At 35.4% G+C, this 21,085-nt stretch overlaps 1 protein-coding gene across 4 annotated transcripts in view; it reads right to left on the bottom strand.

The window, feature by feature from the left end:
• The window catches only part of LOC150108169 (RB1-inducible coiled-coil protein 1-like), a 611,254-nt gene that overhangs the window by 421,023 nt on the left and 169,146 nt on the right, over positions 1 to 21,085 (bottom strand). For all 4 annotated transcript variants that reach the window (XM_090390625.1, XM_090390624.1, XM_090390626.1 and 1 more), the window contains exon 9: positions 3,619 to 3,789. In XM_090390625.1, the coding sequence (XP_090246751.1) occupies positions 3,619 to 3,789 (171 nt within the window). The remainder of the gene's footprint in view (positions 1 to 3,618; positions 3,790 to 21,085) is intronic.

Here is a 21,085-nt window from a genome sequence, read left to right as displayed (position 1 = left end):
CTGACTATCTTAAGTCATCAGAGTTCACTTCCCTTCAGAAAGGATCTAAATTTCTTCCATTCACAAATATCTAAACAATGTAATATAAGAAATTCACAGTACTTATCTACACTGCACGGTCTGCATTGAGATCTTTTCATCTGTCGCTTCTAGTGGAATTTCACTATTGTTACAATATGCTGCCACGTGGGAATCATATGCACGCTATGAATCTGGCACTCGTCTTTGCTATCTAACATCGGCTTGCTCTCGCCGATGGCCCTCGATTTGGATCTGCCATTGTCTGGTGCATCGTCTTGCCGGGACTCATGCTAATCAGCTATGGGAACGTAGAGACTCGACATCGCTGTCTTAGCACGATGAGAAAGCCGGAACAGAGAAATAAATGGGGGGGGGGGGGGATTCTGACCTGTGCTGCCGTATTTATTTCATTTCTCAGCACCCTCTTTTCGACTTCAAAACTCACACATGGGAGCCCCCCCCTCGTTCTGACTGGGTGATGTCATTCTGCCACCTTACAGAGTCTTGTATTTTCAGGAACGCGTGCCCCGAACGTCTTCCACGAACTCTTCAGCCTCAGTTATTGCGTCATAACTGTGGTATTTCTGCAACCTTTGACCTTTTGTTGGTAGTGTGTTAACCTTCTTGCATGCACAGTTTTAATTCTAACGGTTAAGTTTTCACATATATTCAAATTACATTATTTCTATTACATCGTTTTAGATTGCATAAAATCTCAGATTTAATACTTCTTCTCTTATGTTATTCTTTCTATGTTAATATGATATTATTTTCTCAGTGATTTTAAGTTTAACTGCTAAAAGGGGCAAGTATGTTTATCCAGTTAAGCACATTCTGTTAGATCCTGTATGGGTGACTCTTTTGCGAATAAAGTTTCCCATTCCTGATCTAACAGTGGTCTGCATAACCTTTTGTTTCCACCTTGGCATCAGGGTACAAGAGGTGATATAAGAGATACACAGGATGATGAAGATATTAAGGAATCTGGACAGACAGCCATTGTAACTACAGAAGAAATGATGCCTTTTCAAAACTAGAAAATAAAGGATTATCATCATCAGAACCCAAGGTTCTGATTGGCAGGTGAGTATTGAGTGTAGCATCAGAAACTGGAAGAGACAATACACTGGTTATGTATGGATTCACCTGACAGTTGGCATTTTCATAAAAAAAAAAAAAAAAAAAAAAAAGGTCAAGACCACTTGAAAGTTGATGTAGATGACCATACTCACTATGCAAGTCTGACTCTTATCCTTTAATGACACCAATTAATCTATAACACTATGTTTTCAAATATTCACCTAATTTAATTCTACTAACTGAGAGATGGAAACCAGCATTTCAGGATGCTCAATCCCTGCAACATCTGCCTTACATCATCAATGAACAGGGATCCCAGATACATTGGAAAAAAATACGGGACACTTATGACTGAGGGTGAAAGTTTAGTATGCGCATCCATCACATATGCGAGTCTTACAAAATGATTCTAACTTTCCAAGTGTGTGCGCGGTAAGGTTTACTATGCACACGCTTTATTCCTTTGTTGACTCTTACAGAAAATTACAGAAGTACAAAGAAGAGAATTACTGACCAATTAGTATCTCTGGAAAAGTGGTTCAAGTACTGGAAAAGTTGGTTAAAAGTAAAATTCAGGAATGGGACGATAGGAATATGATACTCTATAAGGGGCAGTATGGCTTTGTAAGTCCTTCCTCAGTGATTTAATCACATTTCATAAGGTGGCAGCAGAACTGGATGAAGGAAATGGTTACACCATGATACTGCTGAACTTTGCAAAGGCATTTGACAGAATATTGCATGAGAAAATATTACATAAGTTGGAGCAAATGGGGATGGATCTGAAGCTGGTAGCATGGATTGAGGGGGGGGGGGGGGGGCTGATCAGAGGGTGGTGTGTGACAGAGTGAAATCAAAGTGAATGTGGGTGATTAGTGTAGTGCCCCAGGGTTCTGTACCAAGACCATTACTCTTTATTTTGTACATTAATGATATAGCAGAAGATGTGAGGTTATATTCAGTTGTTTGACAATCGTGCAAACTAGGGATGGCAACAGTTGATAAAGGTGATGTAGATATCTTACAGGATGATCTAAATAATTTGGCAGTGTGGGCAAAAGACAATTGTTACCAATTCAATGTTGTAAAACATAAGGTAATACACTTCGGATAAAAAGATTACTCACTTCGTATCATATTGATGGTATTAGTTTACAGGAAACTGATGAAGCTGGGGATCAGGGGGGGTGAAGGTGTACAGAGATTTGAAATTCAGAGAACATATTGCAAGAGTTTATAAAATAGCTCAGAGGATTACTTGAATGTTGAAGAACACACTGACAAGTAAAGATAGGGAAGTTATTATCCAACTTTATAAGGCTATGATTTAGCCACATATTGATTACTGTCCACAGATTTGGTCAACTGTATTTCTAGGGGGACTGGTGGAGAGGATTCAGAGACAAGTGACCAAGCTCGTGACAGGTCTGTGGAATGTTCCCTATGAGGATAGATTAAAGGTGTGTGAGTTGCAGAGTTTAGCTGACAGGCAGAGGAGAAGGGTATGATAGAAACTTATAAGTTACTAAAAGATAAAAGGAAAACTTGGAATTTGTCGAAGAGTGTGGTTAGTAAGGGTGTGAGGACAAGGTTCTTTACTTGGTAAGTGGTGAATGAGTGGAATAGATTGCCAGAGATGGTTGTGAGTGCCCCAATAATGAAGTTTAAAGAGAGTTATGATAGGTATTGTGTCAATGGATAGTGTGGATCTCTCACAACGAGTCTTTTGACTCCATGACACATATAAGTAATAATAATAACAATTAAACATACTGTCGTCCTGCATTCCACTATACTTGGATTTTCTCTCCAGGCACAATACTGAAGAGCAAGAAGTAGCAGGATTAGTCACTAGCTGGTCAGAAATACTCCTACCCAGCTAGTGAATTTATTATTATCAAGTTTTTGCCTATGTACCATCTAGCAGTCAACATTTCACTCCTCTACCCTTGCACAGGGAAAGGTATGTATTTCTGTATTGTATCTGACATATCCTTGAAAGATTTCACCCACAATGCATATGGTGGAGAAGGGGAACAGAAATCAGAAGCCTTACTATGAAGATCAAACATGGTAGCAAACTACGATCAGACCTCTAATATAATAGATGAATATTGTCAACCTCCAATAAGCTTAGTTGGAATTTACTCCAACCAGGGAAAACATGCCTTAGTTGCAAAAATATTCAGTGGCTTTGACTGAGTCATATTTGTGGAAATGGATACACCATATGAAAGTTGAGTTTTATTGGCTTGCAGCTCTACTATATATATGCATTAATCCTCCCTCCCTCCCTAAATATGCGTGCACAAAAATATGTGAGAAAAAATATACTTCAAAATTTTGTACTTCCAATCTTCGCATCCCAAAAAATTTAATATTTGTTTTTATATGTCAGTGGACAATACTCTCTGCTGAATTAAGCTTTTATATAATATATGAAAATATTTTACTAAAAAAAGTGTTAATAAATAATATTATTTTAAATAAATTGATTAACTTTTTTTTTATGCTTACTTGTGCAAGGTCTGCTTGTTCACTTTCAAATCTTTTTGCCTCTCTCATTAACTGTTCCAGCCCATAAAGCCTTTCCTCTAATCCTTTTACTTCTTTCATAGCTGGATTATCAACAGAGTCAAGTACTTTATTAATATCTAATTCCAGGTCACTTAAGGACTTGTTGTCAAACTGTAAACAAATAATTTATATCAATCATCATCTCTTTCAATGAATTAAAATTTCACAAAGTTTCAAGTTTATTACTAATAAATTGCAAACAGTCATTTCAGTTAATCTCTTGGTAACTATGAATTTTGATTTTATTTGAATTTAGTGCAAGTGTGTGTGTGTGGGTTATAAATATTAAATTGGTAAGCTTGAATCTGTTCCTATAATAAACAATGTGAGACTTGAAGAAATATCTTTCGATGTTATTACATTAAATGATAAATTATCCATGAAGAACAATGAGCTCTTAAGAGTTTAAAAAGTCAACCTTCACACAATTATTCCCCCAATGGATAAAGGAAATGCCACAATCATCCATGATGCAGAGGACTATGATTATAAAATTATGTAACTACTTTGGACATTTATTCAAAACTTTAAAAAAATCCTACAAGAGAACTTCAAGATCAGAACAACAAGCTACTTCCAATGACAGTGGAATTCACAAGAGAAATAAAACTCAGTACAGCCTTTTCACTCAAAATTCATCAGTATAGCATGCAAAAATATACATGGAACACACTCCACTGACAATAATTATCAGAAGTACACACACACACACACCTATTTATAGGTTGTTCAGTTTGAATTTAAACCCGGCTATTTCCAACATCTGGGTGGCAAGAAGTATTATAGTATTAAAAGTACTGACAAGCACCATATATATCAAGAACGCTGAAGATTTGTGTCCTTGATATAAAATATCAACGTTGGAAGGAAAAAATGAGTTCATGGGTAGTTTTGATACCACCTCAATTTTCACAAATGTTTCCACAGAATAAGTAATAACATTATTGGAAGATAGGCCTTCAAGAAAAGTTATATTACTCCTAAAGCACTGTATTAAATTTATGCATACAATGGTACCATCTACAAACAAAATTTAGGCATGGACTACAAAAAAAAACCTTTGTCTTTAGTACTTGCCAATATCTATCTATTAAGAAACATATGAAAAGAGAAAACAATAAGCACCTCTTACAACCTACACTCTGAAACAGATGCTGATTGTTTTTTTTTATGTGGAGTTATGGTGAAGACACCCCTCCAAGAATTTTCAAATCATCCGAACAACCATCATCATCATCATGAAATTCCTGCCATGAACCCTCAAGGGGTGTACAGAATATGATAGTACAACATGAAAAATTTACATCATTATTAACTTCCTATCTACAATTTTCCCCCAAATTAGTCTGTTACTTGTCAAGACTCCAACATTATCAGACCTTATATTTTTATCGTCTAAGGCACTTTGTACCGTATCAATCCACCTATATTTGGTCCTCCACTGGGTCGTTTTGCTGCCAACCTTGCAGGTAACACTTGTTTTGCTAATCTTTCCTTGCCCATTCTGTTTACGTGACCATACCATCTCAGATTAGCTCTGCTATGCATTCCTGGATGCTGACAATGTCACGTTCTTTTCTAATATCCTCGTTTTTAATATGATATTGCCATTGATACCATTTGTTCACACCTCTAATCTTTCTCAGGACTCTCATATCTGCAGTCTCTAGTCAAGTATTTTACTTGACTAGAGACTGACCCAGCCTTCAGATCCATAAGTTAAAACTGGTTTGAACACCGTCTTGTATACAGCTAAATTAGTGTTCTGCCTAATTTCTCTCTTATTCCATATGAATTTATTTAATTGACTTCCTACCATACCAGCTATGTTGATTCTGTTGTCTATTTTCATATTTAATTTACCATCTTCACTAAAAATCGTGCCTAAGTAGCTGAAATATTTTACTTGTTCCACAGGTTCTCCGTTCACAACGCAGTTGACATTTTCAACAATTCTACCTATTTTCAGTCTTTGTCTTTTTATTGCTGACGTTCATATCATATTTATTACAACAGTTATTCAATTTAGTCAGAGAATCTTGCAGACTTGTAGCGGATTTATTTAGAAGTACATTGTCCACATAAAGCAAAGAGTTGACATTAACATCTCCAATTTTGATATCATGTTTAATACCACTTTCCTTCATAATGTGATCCATATAGATAATGAATAACAGAGGGGATAATGTGCATCCTTGTCTCACACCAGATTTAACATTAAACCATCTTCCTGTACTTCCTTCAATTCTAACTGCTGACTTACAACTCAAATAAAGACTAAGTATTGCTTGATATAATGCCCCATTGCCACCATATAACTGTAGCATATTGAACAGCTTCTCTCTTGGCACCTTGTCATATGCCTTTTCCAGATCGACAAAACTTAAATACAGATCTTTGTTATATTCCCATGATTTCTCAACTATTTGTCGTAAAGTGAAGATCTGATCCTGACAGTCTCTACAGCCACAATTCTTCTCAACCATTTTTCAAGTATACCTGCATAAATCTTACCAGGAACACTAAGTAGGGATATACCTCTGTAATTCTCACATTCAGTTTTATTTCCCCTTTTATATATGGGTACTATGAGAGCTATACTCCAATCATCAGGAATTTCTCCCTTTGTCCAGGCCTTCTGAACTATGCAGTGCAGCTACTGTATTAAACCAGCACCGTACTTCAGCATTTCTGTCAAATATCATCTACTCCTGCTGCCTTTCTACATTTCAAGTCTTTGATGGCTTTCTCTACTTCAAGTATGGATATGTATTCCTAACTGTATGCCTGTTGAGTGTTTTTTACCATTGTGCTAACACTGCTTGTTTCATTTAGCAATTTTTCAAAGTAATTACTCCATACTTCAAGGATATCTTTTTCTCCCATTTTCATGTCACCTTTTTTTATCTCTAAATCCTTTTACAACACTCTTTCATCCATTTCTAAGCTTCTTTAACAACTGCCAGAATATTTTGCCACCATTTTGATATTTATTTTCTATGTTCTTGCCAAAGTCCTCCCATGGCTTTTGTTTAGCTAGTTTTACACAGTGTTTAGCTATCTTACATTTGTCTCTGTATTCTCTAAGAGCACAAGCTGACATTAGCCAGGAACTTTTGATATGCTTTCTTCTTTTCCTTCACTGCCTCTTTAACTTCCTGCATCCACAATAGAGTTCTGATTTTTCTATTGTTGCAGGCAACCTCACCACATGCCTCTCTGGCTGAATCAATCAGTGTTTTCTTCAGGGCTTGCCACTAAATCTCCAAGGTTTGGTTCCTGTTCTCGAACTCTTTCATTTTTTCTTCAATAATCTTTGTGTATTTTAGTCTACAGTTCATATCTGAAAGCTGTTAAAATTTTATTCACTTTAAAAATTTCTCACATGTTCTTCTTTTCAATATGAAATTCAATTTTATCCTGCTCTCGATTATATAGTTATCACTTCCAATTTCAAATCTTATGTACACTCTGGTGTCCTGCACCAAGGAGAAAACATCACTATCAACAATAACAGTCAATGAGACTTTTCTTATTCCTTGCCTCTTCTCTCAACCGTTTTTGTGAATTTGTGCACATTTTTATATTGGAACATTTTGTTAGTAATAACCAGTCCATGTCCTTAGAAGAAATCCAACAAGTATTTGCCATTATTATTAGCTTTGCTCTTTTCTTCAAATTTTCCCAAAATATTTTTGTATGTCTGACAATCATTTCCTACTCTGCTATTTAGATCCTCAACAAGGACCAACTTTTCCTTTTTCATTGTGTCAGTTGCTTTCTCTAAAGCCTCAAAAAATTCCTCCACTTCTACCTTAGTAGAACCTTCTGTGGGACTAGGCACAAATAAGTCTCATTGTCCTGTTCCCCATTCTGATATTTGCCCACATCACTCTACTTGAGACTGCCTACCATTCAAGAAGATTAGCCTCGTATTTTGTGTTGAATACTATGGCTACTCCTTCTTTTCCTTGATTGTCATTGCCTGAATATAATATTTTGTATTTATTGCTCAGAAATATCTCACCAGTTTTTGTCTTTTTAGTTTCAGTCACCCCTATTATGTCTATCTGATACTTGCCTAATTCCTCAGCTTTCTTTGCCATTCAGGCTTCTTATTTTGATAGTACCGAACTCTGCTAATGTTGAGTTGGGGTGTGTTTTCAGATTTGTTCCAGTAGCTGACTTTTCGCTGTTCGCCCTGGTTCCCTGACGAAATCAACGGGGGCCCTTGTTTAGCCGGTAACACCCCAGCCGGCTTTTGTCATGTTGTACCATCATTTTGTATTCTGGTTTAAGCCAATAAGAATACAATTTGGTCGGCTAAATCCCAAATTGCCAGCCCATCCTCGTTCGTTCAGTATCCAGGTAGATATCCAACAGGGTGCACCACAAGAAGGTAAGGATTGCACATTCGGTCAGAAGCCCTGGTCAGTTCTCTGCATTCCTTTAAAGGCTATGTGGAGGTCTCCTCTCAGTTATACAGCTTTGATCCTTATCTGAACAACCAACATCCAAATATCAAGTTTATCTCAGGCAGTCTCAAGTAGAGTGATGTGGGCAAATATGAGAATGGGAAACTGGACAATGAGATTTATTTGTCCCATCCAGAAAGGCAAGGTTTACTTTCCTTTCTGGATATCAGGTTTTTCTCAGTCCTGAGACAAGCTAAATATTACAACATACAAAAAACCAACCTACATCAACAGATATTTACATGCCAATTGCATCATCATGCTAATCAAAATCTATGGATCATATCAATATCAGGAGTCCAAGCCTGCTATTTTCACTAAGGAGATGACAAATTGGCCAAAGAACTCAAATTTCTTTGAGATTACAAAAGAATGGTTATGATGAAAGACCTGTTACCAGACTTTTATTTCATTTTATTTCAAAAATGTCATGAATCTGATAATAGTGAAATAAAAGGAATATGTCTTCCCTCCACTACACATTAGCTCCATTACTTTTTTGTTATTATTATCACTTCACACCTCCAGGGAGTCCAAAGACTCATCGAGGGGAGGGCACCTACTCTACAACTCTGTCTCCACCAATCCATCAACTGCAACTACCTTCATCATCTACACCAATGCCATCTACTGCAGACCACCATGACCACTAGTGTTTTAACAGACAATCACAAACATCCATGCCCACGGAGGGATTCGAACCTGCAGCCTTTTGGCTGGAGAACGGATATGCTAACCACTCAGCAAACCAGCCTGGTGATGAAAGATTTTTGAAGACCTACAATACACTGGAGCCTCCACAGCTCAGTTTTGATGGAGTGCTTTGGTTGAAAAGAAATATCATCTTGATATGAGGAACCTTTATCAGGCTTTTCAATCAAAGGTGAGTTAGCCGATTTTATATGGAGGTGGTGGGTTTTTCTCCCAGAAATTTCAGATTTTTCAACATAGAAACTGGCCCCTCCATGAGCACACATATCTACAGACACAGAATACTGTTTTATTATTATTTGACACCTCCAGGGAGTCCAAAGACTCATCGAGAGAGGGCACCTACTCTCCAACTCTGTCTTCACCACTCAATCCACCAACTGACTGCAACTACACCAATGCCATCTACTGCCGACCATGACCACTATTTTTTCCAGAGACAATTACAAACAACCATGCCCACGGCGGGATTCAAACCCGAAGCCATATAGCCAGAGAGCAGATACGCTAACCACTCTGCCAGCTAGGCTAGCACAAATAGGCAACCAGAAACCACCATGTTCTATAATTCCCTAGTAAAGTAGTAAAGTAGTAATAAAATAGTAACATATATTATCGCATATAATGCGATCCATGTATAATGCGAACTAGAAATTTTGTTTGAAAACTACCCCTCTGCCAACAACTGCGTTGAGAAAACACACACACACAAAAATAAAAAAATAGGGGTTCTATTTTTTAACATTTTTATTAATTTCTTTTAGGTGACCAAGAAGCTGGGCTAGCTTTAAGTGAAGTTTTTCCATGAAAGGTGTAAATGTATTTTTATTTTTCTACCTTCACATTTAAATCAATGCTAAATTCTGTGACCCCACTCCCATGTAGGGTCAGAAGAAGCTGATGATGACAATTCATGGTTGTCATCATCAGCTTTGCTATCCTTGTTTTTTAATGGCACAAGGATAGCAAAGGTCATAGCAATACACAAGGTAAGACTATCATAAACATCCATGCCTGCAGCGGGATATGAACCCATGACCTATTGGTTGGAAAGCAGGTACACTAACCATTTGTCCAACCAGGCTGGCTACCATAAGAAGTCAAAATCCCAACAATATTCTGTAGTATCCAACTCCAGACTTGGGGAAAATTGAGAAATAATTCTCTGGTAAGTTCTCCAAACTGCAAGTGACCACAAGCATCCAAAGAAAGTACCTTGGCGAGTCCAAAGCTTAATAAGTTCATATAACTTTGATGACACCATACACCTCTGAAGGATATAGTTTCAGAGGAATAATTTGTCATTCTTCTTGAAGAAGCCACACCAAGTCTTGGTTTTTAGCATAGTAGACAGCCTTCATATGGTTGAAAGGTTTTTATAAACCTATAGTCATTTGTACCCTAGGTGAGCTGAGGATTTTTCCTTATTTTTACTGATTTTATATATACCATATATTATCGCATATAATGCGATCCATGTATAATGCGAACTAGAAATTTTGTTTGAAAACTAGCCCTAAAATGCCATGTCCAAGTATAATGCGATCTGTTAATCTTATTCCATAACATTATAAATAATACAATACGAATTAACGAAAGAAATATTTATTTTAAAACAAAATGTCAAAATACAAGACGAATTAACGAAAGAAATATTTATTTTAAAACAAAATGTCAAAATACAATATGAATTAACGAAAGAAATATTTATTTTAAAACAAAATGTCAAAATCCTTTAAATTCTTCTTCATCTTTTGAGTCGTCAAACATTTCATTTATAAATTCATCTGTCGGGATTGCATCATCAGTGTAGCAGTTGTCGTTGTCTTTATGCTCTCCAATTTGTTGTATGTCCTCCTCGCTTTCGTATATGACGTGATCTTCAGATCCATCCATTGAATTACTTATTCCACATTTAAGAAATAAGCATTGAATCATTTCAGATGGTATCGAATCCCATGCTTCTTTAACCCAGCTGGTGACTAGGGTGATCTCAGACTTCTGAAAATTCCCACCCTTTGTCATCTTCACCAAACCAGATGAAATCCATTCTCTCCATTTTTCACGTAAGTGATCTTTAAATGGCTTATTCAAACTGACATCAAGCAGCTGCAAAACGGAAGTTAGACCACCCGGTATGACTGCTAGGTCTGTACGTAGCTCATGTGCTTTCTCTTTGCTTGCCTCTGTTAAATTCACCCAGAACATATCCCAGACTAGCATGCTTTGTTGATGTAACAAGCTACCTGGGATCCAGCCACAATTGTACATCTTCTTCATCCATCCAACCTTTCTGATTGGTGCGAACAATTACACCTGGTGGAAATTTCATATGCTTTGGAATTTTCTTCCTTTTAAATATTACTGTTGACTTAATTTGGTTCCATCTGCCATGCATGCTAGAACAACAGTAAAATGCGTTTTTTTCATGTCCCGTTGTTTTTATGAAGACACCCTTTTCACCAACTGAGTTTACTGTTCAATTCCTGGGCATATCAAAGTACATGGGCATCTCATCCATATTGCATTTTGGGAAAGTTCATATCCGTGACACTTCTGTAATTTTATGATAAATTTATGGAAGGACTGCACTTTTTCTTCAAGCTGCTTTGGTAACTTCTGCACAATTTTTGTTCGGTGTCGTAATGTTAATGCTTTGCATTCCATAAATCTGTTGCACAACCCAGGCGAAGCAAGAATAGATGAAATACCTGGTGTGTCCTTGAATTTACCATTACTGAGTTGTAGAGCTTGAAAACGAATTCCATTTCTTGTTACTATAATGCCATCTTGTCATTGCGTCAAAATCCATTCATTTAGCTCTTCTTCGAGTTCTGGAAAGGATGCTACATCTCCACGACGGGCACGTTTCGTTTTGGGGATTTTTTCAAGACTGTCTCTTTGTTTACGCCAAAGTCTAATATTACTCTCTGCTACACCAAATTCTCTCATAGCAACATTGTTATTATGTTCTTCTGCAAACTGCACGACACGCAATTTAAATCCTGCTTCAAAAGATGAATGTTTACGTTTCTGTTGGCTCATTTTCAGGCTAGGTTTGTTTAACGAATAATATTTAAAATGAACTGTGGTTAAACCGATATACCTAACTGTGCTCTATCATTCGGTGACAGAGCGCATGCGCAGATACGATGCGCGCTCGGTCGCCGAATGCGAGTGGGTCAAGTAGATTTGGTTGCATAGGCATTAGGTAGTATATATTGTGTGTGCAAGTCTAATAAGATGTTATTTTTTTAGGATCCGCATATAATGCGAACCCCCTAACTTTAAGTAGTATTTTATACCATAAATTTTTCGCATTATACGCGATAATATACGGTATATTTTTGTGATTTTAATTATTTATTTATTACTTCATCTAGAAACCTTGCAACTAACTTTTCAAGGCACTTCAGGCTTCCAGCAAGCAGGGCAGTGGTCTCACATCAGGCAATGAAATTCATCTGCCACCTAGAGACAATTATAAACATCCATAGCAAGGGTAGGATTCAAACACATAGCCTGTTGACTGGACAATGGATACATTAACCACTTAGTGAAGACAGCAAATTCTTGTCTTGATTAATTCTTCTCTTGATTCAACTTATAAAATCAAATCCAGATAAAAAGCAAGTCCCATCCCTGACCCACTGATATTGAGAGGTAATGTTTAGATTCTTGTAATGTAACTCCATCAACTAAATGATGTAACATTAAAGCCCCTCTCCTTCATTCAGCCAAGACGGTCATAATGGGTGCTTTGCATGGGTGCTTGTTAAGGCAAAATACCCATCCAAAGTTAGGCCAATAATCATCCATAATACACAGAGTCCTAGCAGTAGCAAGACATAATTCTGAAGTACAGAGAGAAAATTTCTTTAATATGATAGACAATATCTAAGCATTAATCATTTAACAAAGGAATAAAAGAAAAAAAATGAGTAAAAGAAATCACATGATTTTGGAGATAAAAAATATACAAAATATATCAAAAAAAGGAAGGTAAGTGGTAAAGAAAAGATTTTATGTAGCAGTATAAAGCCACGGAAGATGGAGAAGTTTTATCCATTTACTGAGGCTTTATATGCCCAAGTAGGCAAACAACCAAGTAGGAATGTATTGAAAAAAGGAAATGGGTGCTGCTTTTGTGGAAGTTGCATCCATAAGTCCTTCACCCCTCCCCATTGCATGCCTCTACTCTGTGAATTGTTCTAATATTCCTACCATGAAAGAACAGAAAACTTGGTGTCAATGCAATTAAAAAATCTCATCTCCCCCCCCAAAAAAACAATAAAAAAATTGCAAAAAATAATAAAAATATTTTGAATACTCTTGTGTTTTAGTAGATCAATTTAAACTTCATGGCATTTAATAGTTCCATATTCATCCTTCCTATGATATTCTTGTTAAAATCAGTGTTTATGTTTGATCATAGTAAAAAATATGATTCTGATACACATTCTTCAACTCACTCTGTTACTTTTCTGTTTAGTGATGCAATAAATCCATAATTGATCTTTTTGTAAACTTATGGATGTTCTGATTTAAAATACAAATCACTTTTTTCTTTCTTTCTTTTTTTTTTTTTTTTTTTGTAAACACAGAACATCCACAAGTTTACGTGGCACATAAAGCAACATTCTTAAAGTCAATTACAAACGAACAAGAATATCATACAAAGGATGAATATGAAACTGTTAAACGCCATGACATTCAAATTGATCTACTAGAACACGAGAGTATTCAACATATTTTTATTACTTTTTGCAATTCTTTTCTGTTTTTTTTTTTGGGTGAGATTTTTTAACTGCAGTGACAAAAGTGTAGAGGCATGCAATAGGGGTGAAGGACTTGTGGACGCAACTCCAACAAAAGGAGTACAAAAACTTCAACCCAAGTTTTAAAACCAGTGTTCATTGTAAAAAATATGATTCTGATACACATTCTTCGACTCATTCTGTTACTTTTCTTAGTGATGCAATAAATCCATAACTGATATTTTGTAAATTTGTGGATGTTCTGATTTAAAATACAAAAAACACTTTTTTCTTTTGTAAGCACAGAACATCCACAAGTTCACATGGCACATACAGCAACATTCTCAACAGTGACTCATGAAAGATGCTATACTTAGACTTCCTTTAGGCACAACCTGATAGATTAAGCAATAGAAAGATTATTCACTAGCTGATTGGGAAGCCACCCAGAGTATTACCAATAGGTTCAGTCCAATGTACTATCTGTTAGCTGGCCTGTGGAGGCCAGTTTACTGCACTCTCGAATTGAGAAGGTATAGGCTCCCTATTTAAATAATTATGGTATGAAGAACAGGGTGCACCACGAGAAGGTGAGGATTGGACACTAAGTCAGAAGCCCTGGTTTGTTCTCCGCATTCCTTTAAAGGCTATGTGGAGGTCTCCTCTCAGTTATATAACTTTGACCCTTAAGCACCCCCAATGATGTTTTATTAACTGCTTATATTTCACTGAATTTCAAATCAGCATCACCAGCACACAACACAGCATGTATACATGACAATGAGTAAGTGCAACAATACAACCGTAATGGACAAAAGATTTCAATTCCTATTTTGGTGCCTTCTAATGCTGAAAAAAAATTTATTTTTTTTTTAATAAATAAAATAAAATACAGCTATGTGGAAGTTGCTCTTAAAGATGACAGTTTCCCAAATTTTTGGCAAATTAATGGAACCATATTTGTTCAGGTTAGAATTCTTCATAGCAATGGCTGACAAAAAATAATGTTTCAGATGTGTGACAACTTCTACATAGCACATTAGTTTTCTTCCATATAATCCTGTGTGAAGGGGTGTCCAAAGTATGGCCTGCCAGTCCAGATGCCACCATTATTATGGTAGTGTTAAATTGTGAATGAAACTATGTTGTGTAATTTATTTTTTTTCATTCACATTTAACATTGCTTATTATGTATTAATCATGATTTGTATAAAAATTAATTATTATTTCTTAATTTAGGATTATTATTTAAATATTTATTCTAAACTTAACCTACTATTAATTTATTAAGCAATAATATGTGCAGAATTTATAATAACTAAAATATATATATGATGCAACGAAAAGTATTATTATAATTAATTCTATACGTAATGAAAAAGCTGATTAAATAGCTCAAATATTCTGTTTATTCTTATTTGTGAAAATTTAACGTTATGTAATCACTCATGTAGTAGTAGAGCATTGTAATACATTAACGAAATGTTTGCGTTCATTTGTTGTCATGGAGACGCATGAAATAAACAAGCACGAGTCGAACAGAGCGTGACCTTCGGACTGAAAGGAGAGGAAAAGAAATAGAAGATTTTTAATTAGAGAAAAGAGAGGAAGTTTTTGCGGAGCGGGAAGGAAGGTAGGATACAAGCAAAGGAAGTGGAAGAAAATTATAAGTTCTCTAGGGCAGAAATTCATGAGAATAGTGTTTAGAAGTGAGCCAAAACATAGTGAATCATATACTTAGCTGCAAGTGAAGTCAGCTGTGTTGTATAGGAAAATTAATGCCGTATCCGGATAAATAAAGAACTGGACATTCAATGGAAAATTCTGATTAGTTCCAGTTAGTCTAGGATTACGTCTTAATTCTATGATGCCCTGAGAAGAATTATATTGAAATTAACTAGTTTGAGAAAAGTAAACAAGGAAAGATATCAGTGCCTTATTGATGTGTTTTTTTGAGTAGTGAAGCGCAATTAACAGTAGTTCAGTTAAATCGTTGGAGAATTTTTATTAATGTGTTCCGTTAACGTAAATAAGTTAATTCATAAGTGTGCTCACAATTAATTGATGTATTGAAGATTGTATCTGGTAAGAGTAGTCATATTTGTTTGTTTATTCTAACATTAACATATCTTCGGAGTTCAAAGTCCGAAATAAGATTGCTTGGAATATTGTCTACCTTGATTAGTGTTTCCTGTGAATTTAAACATTAAGTACAGCTGATGGATATGTGGAGACTGATTAAATAAAAAGTTTCGTTTTATTAACTTGAGTTAAGAAAGCTTGTGATTTTGAAGCTGTGACTTGTATGCGAAAGTTTAGAACATTGAATTGGCATGAGTGACTTAGCAAGATGTATTAAGTTAATTGTATTGTTTCATTTTAAAGCAGAATTCTTGTATTTGTTATATATATATATATCATATATTAAATGTTTTATTTTGTTAATCTAAATATTGTGTTTGCCTGAATTCCTTTTTATTGCATCGTTCATAAATATTCGAATCTTGCAGGAACCCCAAGTGGAATAGTAAATAATTCGGCCTAAATAAATGAGGAGACTGCTAACTTAATTAAGAATTGATCCTACTATTTTATATAGACTAATCTAAAAATAGGGTGGCGCAGTATAATTATAAAGTTCCCTACTTTTGGATCGGTGATCAATTTGCAATTAGTTGTTATACTGATAAGAGTGACTTGAACAAAGATGGCGGATTTAGAACATAACATGAAAATAGAACGTCACGACAGTAGCGTCAGGTATTCACTACCATTATTATGGTAAGTCAAGTTACTGAAAGAAAAACATCTTAGGAAATTGAGCAGAGGTGTGTTGCTTTTGCAGGACAATGCACCTGCTTGCACTGCTCATGAAATCCAACAGACAATACATGACTTGGGTTTCAATATCTGCCTCACCCACCCTATTTGATAGGCCTGACCCACCTGACTATTTCCTATTCCCAAATTTAAAGAAACACTTGAAGGGAACAAAATTTACCACAGATGATGAGGTCACATCTGCAGCTGACGACTGGCTTGTGCAACAAGGGAAAGATTTTTTTGTTCTCAGAGGATTGCAAATAATGCAGCAGTTGTAACAAGTGTATCACACTTTGTGGAGAATATATGGAATAATGTGTAAGTTACATGGTTCTACCTCAATTCCTTCATAGTGAGTATCACAATTTTTCTGAATATTCCTTGAATCTGATATAAGATAAACCCAATATACAGAAGAACAATTACAGTTGTAAGTCAATCCCTACACAACCGGAAGAGTCCTATCCTAGTGAGCTGAGCATTACAGTTTTGCAAATTTTGAGCAATGTATTGCAAAATCACTTATTATGATTAGAGGAATGCTTCATTACCTATTCTAAGAATAACTTTCAGATTTGTTATGGCTTTATGCTTAATTTTTTCTTCTTCCAAGCTTTTTGAACAGAAGAAAAAATAGACATTCCCTCAGTCAAGGAAGTAATACTTTTATAACAAGGTCTGTGTGCGTGTGAGAGAAAGAGACAAAGATACACAAATGACATTAAACTACTGTAATTTTTTTTTCTTTCAATTAATTTTCTTAAGATTCAGTCCATCAATAAAAAAAGAAAAGAACAATTTTTTTCATAATCAAAATCAGGTTTGTTTCAGGTTTCAGAAATACATAAGCATTCACAAAATACAACTGATGAGTCTTGACTCTAATGAAATAAAACTAAAATAAATAATTTATATAGTACTTAGTCTTTATTTGAGTTGTAAGTCAGCAGTTAGAATCGAAGGAAGTACAGGAAGATGGTTTAATGTTAAATCTGGTGTGAGACAAGGATGCACATTATCCCCTCTGTTATTCATTATCTATATGGATCACATTATGAAGGAAAGTGGTATTAAACATGATATCAAAATTGGAGATGTTAATGTCAGCTCTTTGCTTTATGCAGATGATGTTATACTTCTAAATAAATCTGCTACAAGTCTGCAAGATTCTCTGACTAAATTGAATAGCTGTTGTAATAGATATGGTATGAAGGTCAGCAATAAAAAGACAAAGACAATGAAAATAGGCAGAATCATTGAAAATGTCAGCTGTGTTGTGAATGGAGAACCTGTGGAACAAGTAAAACATATCACCTACTTAGGCACGATTTTTAGTGAAGATGGTAAATTAAATATAGAAATAGACAACAGAATCAACAAAGCTGGTATGGTGGGAAGTCAATTGAATAAATTCATATGGAATAAGAGAGAAATTAGTCAGAACACTAAATTAGCTATATACAAGACAGTGTTCAAACCAGTTTTAACTTATGGATCTGAGAGCTGGGTCAGAAGTAAAACACTTGACTAAAGACTAGAGACCGCAGATATGAGAGTCCTGAGAAAGATTAGAGGCATGAACAGATGGCATCAATGGCAATATCATATTAAAAATGAGGATATTAGGAAAGAAATTGACATTGTCAGCATCCAGGAATACGTTAGCAGAGCTAATCTCAGGTGGTATGGTCACTTAGATAGAATACGAGAGGAAAGATTAGCAAAACAAGTGTTCTCTGCCAGGTTGGCAGGAAAACGACCCAGAGGAAGACCAAGATATAGGTGGATTGATATGGTACAAAGTGCCTTAGACGATAGAAATATAAGATCTGATAATGTTGAGGTCTTGACAAGTAACAGACTGATTTGTAGGAAAATTGTAGATAGGAAGTTAGTAATGATGTAATTTTTTTCGTGTGGTACTATCATATCCTGTACACCCCTTGAGGGTACAGGGCAGGAATTTGATGATGATGATGATAATTTATTTAAAATAAAAATAAATAATTACAAATTATAAAATGTTCATAAAACTCTGCTATTCTCTCTCATGTTAAATATATATTTGAATAGATTTAGCAATAGCAAGAATTAACCAAATCATAATTTAAGGAAATAACAGCTCAGTAACATATATGACCATCATATTACAATTCCTTAAAATTCTTTAAGTAATAAACAATTGCTTCTAATAATACTGTTGCAAAACAGCATTTAATTTTCTTTGCCAATGTGATGAAGAAATAAAATAAAATAAAGGAGTAAATAATTCCTGCCTGCATATGAAGAATAACAGAAACATAAAATACTTCTTTTCCTTGCTCAAATAAAGCTTGCTTCACATCACAAAATATTCCTTTTTCATTAATTATTCCAATTTGTTGAGTTTCTTGAATTAGTCTAAAGAAAAAGGTGTCTGTTTGTTTGTTTTTTTAAAACAACTTTAGGCTCCATTCTAGCCAATATTATCTTTACTAACTGTGTGGAAGACTGTATTACTATGTCTAAGTGTGATTATCTGAAGATATTACAAAACAAAACAGAGAATTTTCTCCTTAATCTTGGTAAATATCATATCATAAACCATTAACAAAAGTTCATTCCCAAAATAATTATATTTCCTCTTTATCCCTTGTTCTCTATTTCAAACATCTTTTCTTTCTTCTCTTTCCATTTTCACTTTCTTTAAGCTCTCACTATTGCCATGTGGCATGAACAACAGCATGCCACATGGTGTCACAGCCTTTGGATGTGACATCACATAAGCAAAGAATCAGATTAGTCAGTCCTATAAACTACACTTTTAATAAAAAATCACTGGCAGCTGTTATCACATAACATAGAATAACATCATCAGAAAATAATAAGTATACTTTCAGAAATTCTAATTATTGAAAGTATATTTCACAAATATACTTTCATAACCCCATTTTAATCACACCTTCTTTAAGCTGGTATGCTGAAGCTGAAGACTTGTAGGAGGCTGAAATGTTCTCAACAAAAAAACTCCAACATCCTTTTTCCTGCTTCATTACTTAGTCCTAAACCAAATTTTCCAGTGATGCCTCTTTTTTCTTTTTCTAGCACTTTTGCATTCCAATCACCTAATATGAAGAGAAAATCTGTTTTATCAATACTGTATACTATTTGTTGTAAGCCACTGTAAAATTCTTTGACCACATCTTCGCTTGAATCTGTAGTGAGTGCATACACCTGTATGAGTGTAACATTCACTAGATATGCCTTTATTCTGATGAGAATTATTCTATTGGACACTGGGCTGTAACCCGAAATGTATTTTCTGTATTATCTTCTAACTATGAATGCTACTCCATTTCTTGGAAGGTTTTCATGTCCAGAGTAATGCATCATGAAATTATCGGTATCAAAGTGACCCATTCCATCTCAGTTCAGTGAAACTCAAGTTGTTCTCATTTCTTTCTTTACCAGTTCCAGTTTTTCTTGATACATGCTTCTTACATTCTTTGTTCCTATTTTATGTAAATCAGTAAAGTGGAGGCTTTTCCAGTTCCAGTTTTTCTTGATACATGCTTCTTACATTCTTTGTTCCTATTTTATGTAAATCAGTAAAGTAGAGGCGTCTTCTTCTGAGATTAATGCTATCAGAAATTGAACTTCCAGAAGGCTTTGATCAAGCTTCATCATTCTTGTTAACTTCATTGGAAGTTCCTTTTTGCTCTTCCCCAGTGGCCATTTTGGTGTCTTCCAGCACTATATCACAATAACTTAAGCATCTGTTCATGACTTTCTTGGCAAAATATATAGTACCCATCTATAAAAAAAGAGCATAAATTTGTATTGTTATTTTTTTTTTTTTATGTTGGGCACATATACGAGAGGTTGGCTAGTCAACCTATAGTACGTTAGTACTGTACATGGGTAGTGGGTTGGGAAAGGAGAAACTTGTTTACATTTGATTTAAAAGCCTGTATGTTGTATTCCTTGGGAAATACATCGGGGAGGGGAGACTATTCCACAGTACCGCAGTAGCAAGGATGGAGGAGGAAAGGAAACTTGTTCTGTGGGTTTCAAGGTGTACTGTGAAAGGATGTTGGGCAGCAGCTGTAAGTGTTTCAATGGGCTTAGTACAGAGTGGGGGAATTATCAATGCTGTTTCAGATGAGCATTTCCCATGGAAATATTTATAGAATATACAAGTCACAGAGACCAAGCATCAATGTGAAAGTGAGGGAAGCGAGTTGGTGAGAGATGGGTCATTTATCAGTCTAACTGCTCTCCTCTGTATTGAGTCAAGCATTTTGAGGGAGCTTTTAGGAGTCTCAATCCAAATGTGAGAGCAGTATTTGATAGCTGGGCAGATTTGTGATTTGTATAATGTTAACAGCTGTTTAGAGGTGAAGTAGCGTCTTGAGCAAAAGAGAAAACCTAGTTTTTTGGAAGCTGAGGATGCAATGTTGTGATGTGTTTATGCCAGGAAAGTCTTGATGTCAGGGTAATTCCGAGAAGAGAAATCTCATCTTGTCTGGGAATTTGAGTGTTATCAAAAACAATGTTGGGGGAAAATGGTTCTTTTTTGTGAGAAATAAGACAGAACTGGGTTTTACTAGCATTGAAGTTGACAAGGTTATCTGAGCTCCATTGAAGGATGGCTTGGAGATC

This window comes from Typopeltis vanoorti, chromosome 3 (genome assembly GCF_054136105.1).
Source record: "Typopeltis vanoorti isolate ZY-2024b chromosome 3, IOZ_Tvanoo_1.0, whole genome shotgun sequence".
In the NCBI taxonomy this organism is placed as follows: Eukaryota; Metazoa; Arthropoda; class Arachnida; order Uropygi; family Thelyphonidae; genus Typopeltis; species Typopeltis vanoorti.
Note: the sequence above shows the minus strand (reverse complement) of the source record. Positions and strands in the feature narration are given on the sequence as shown.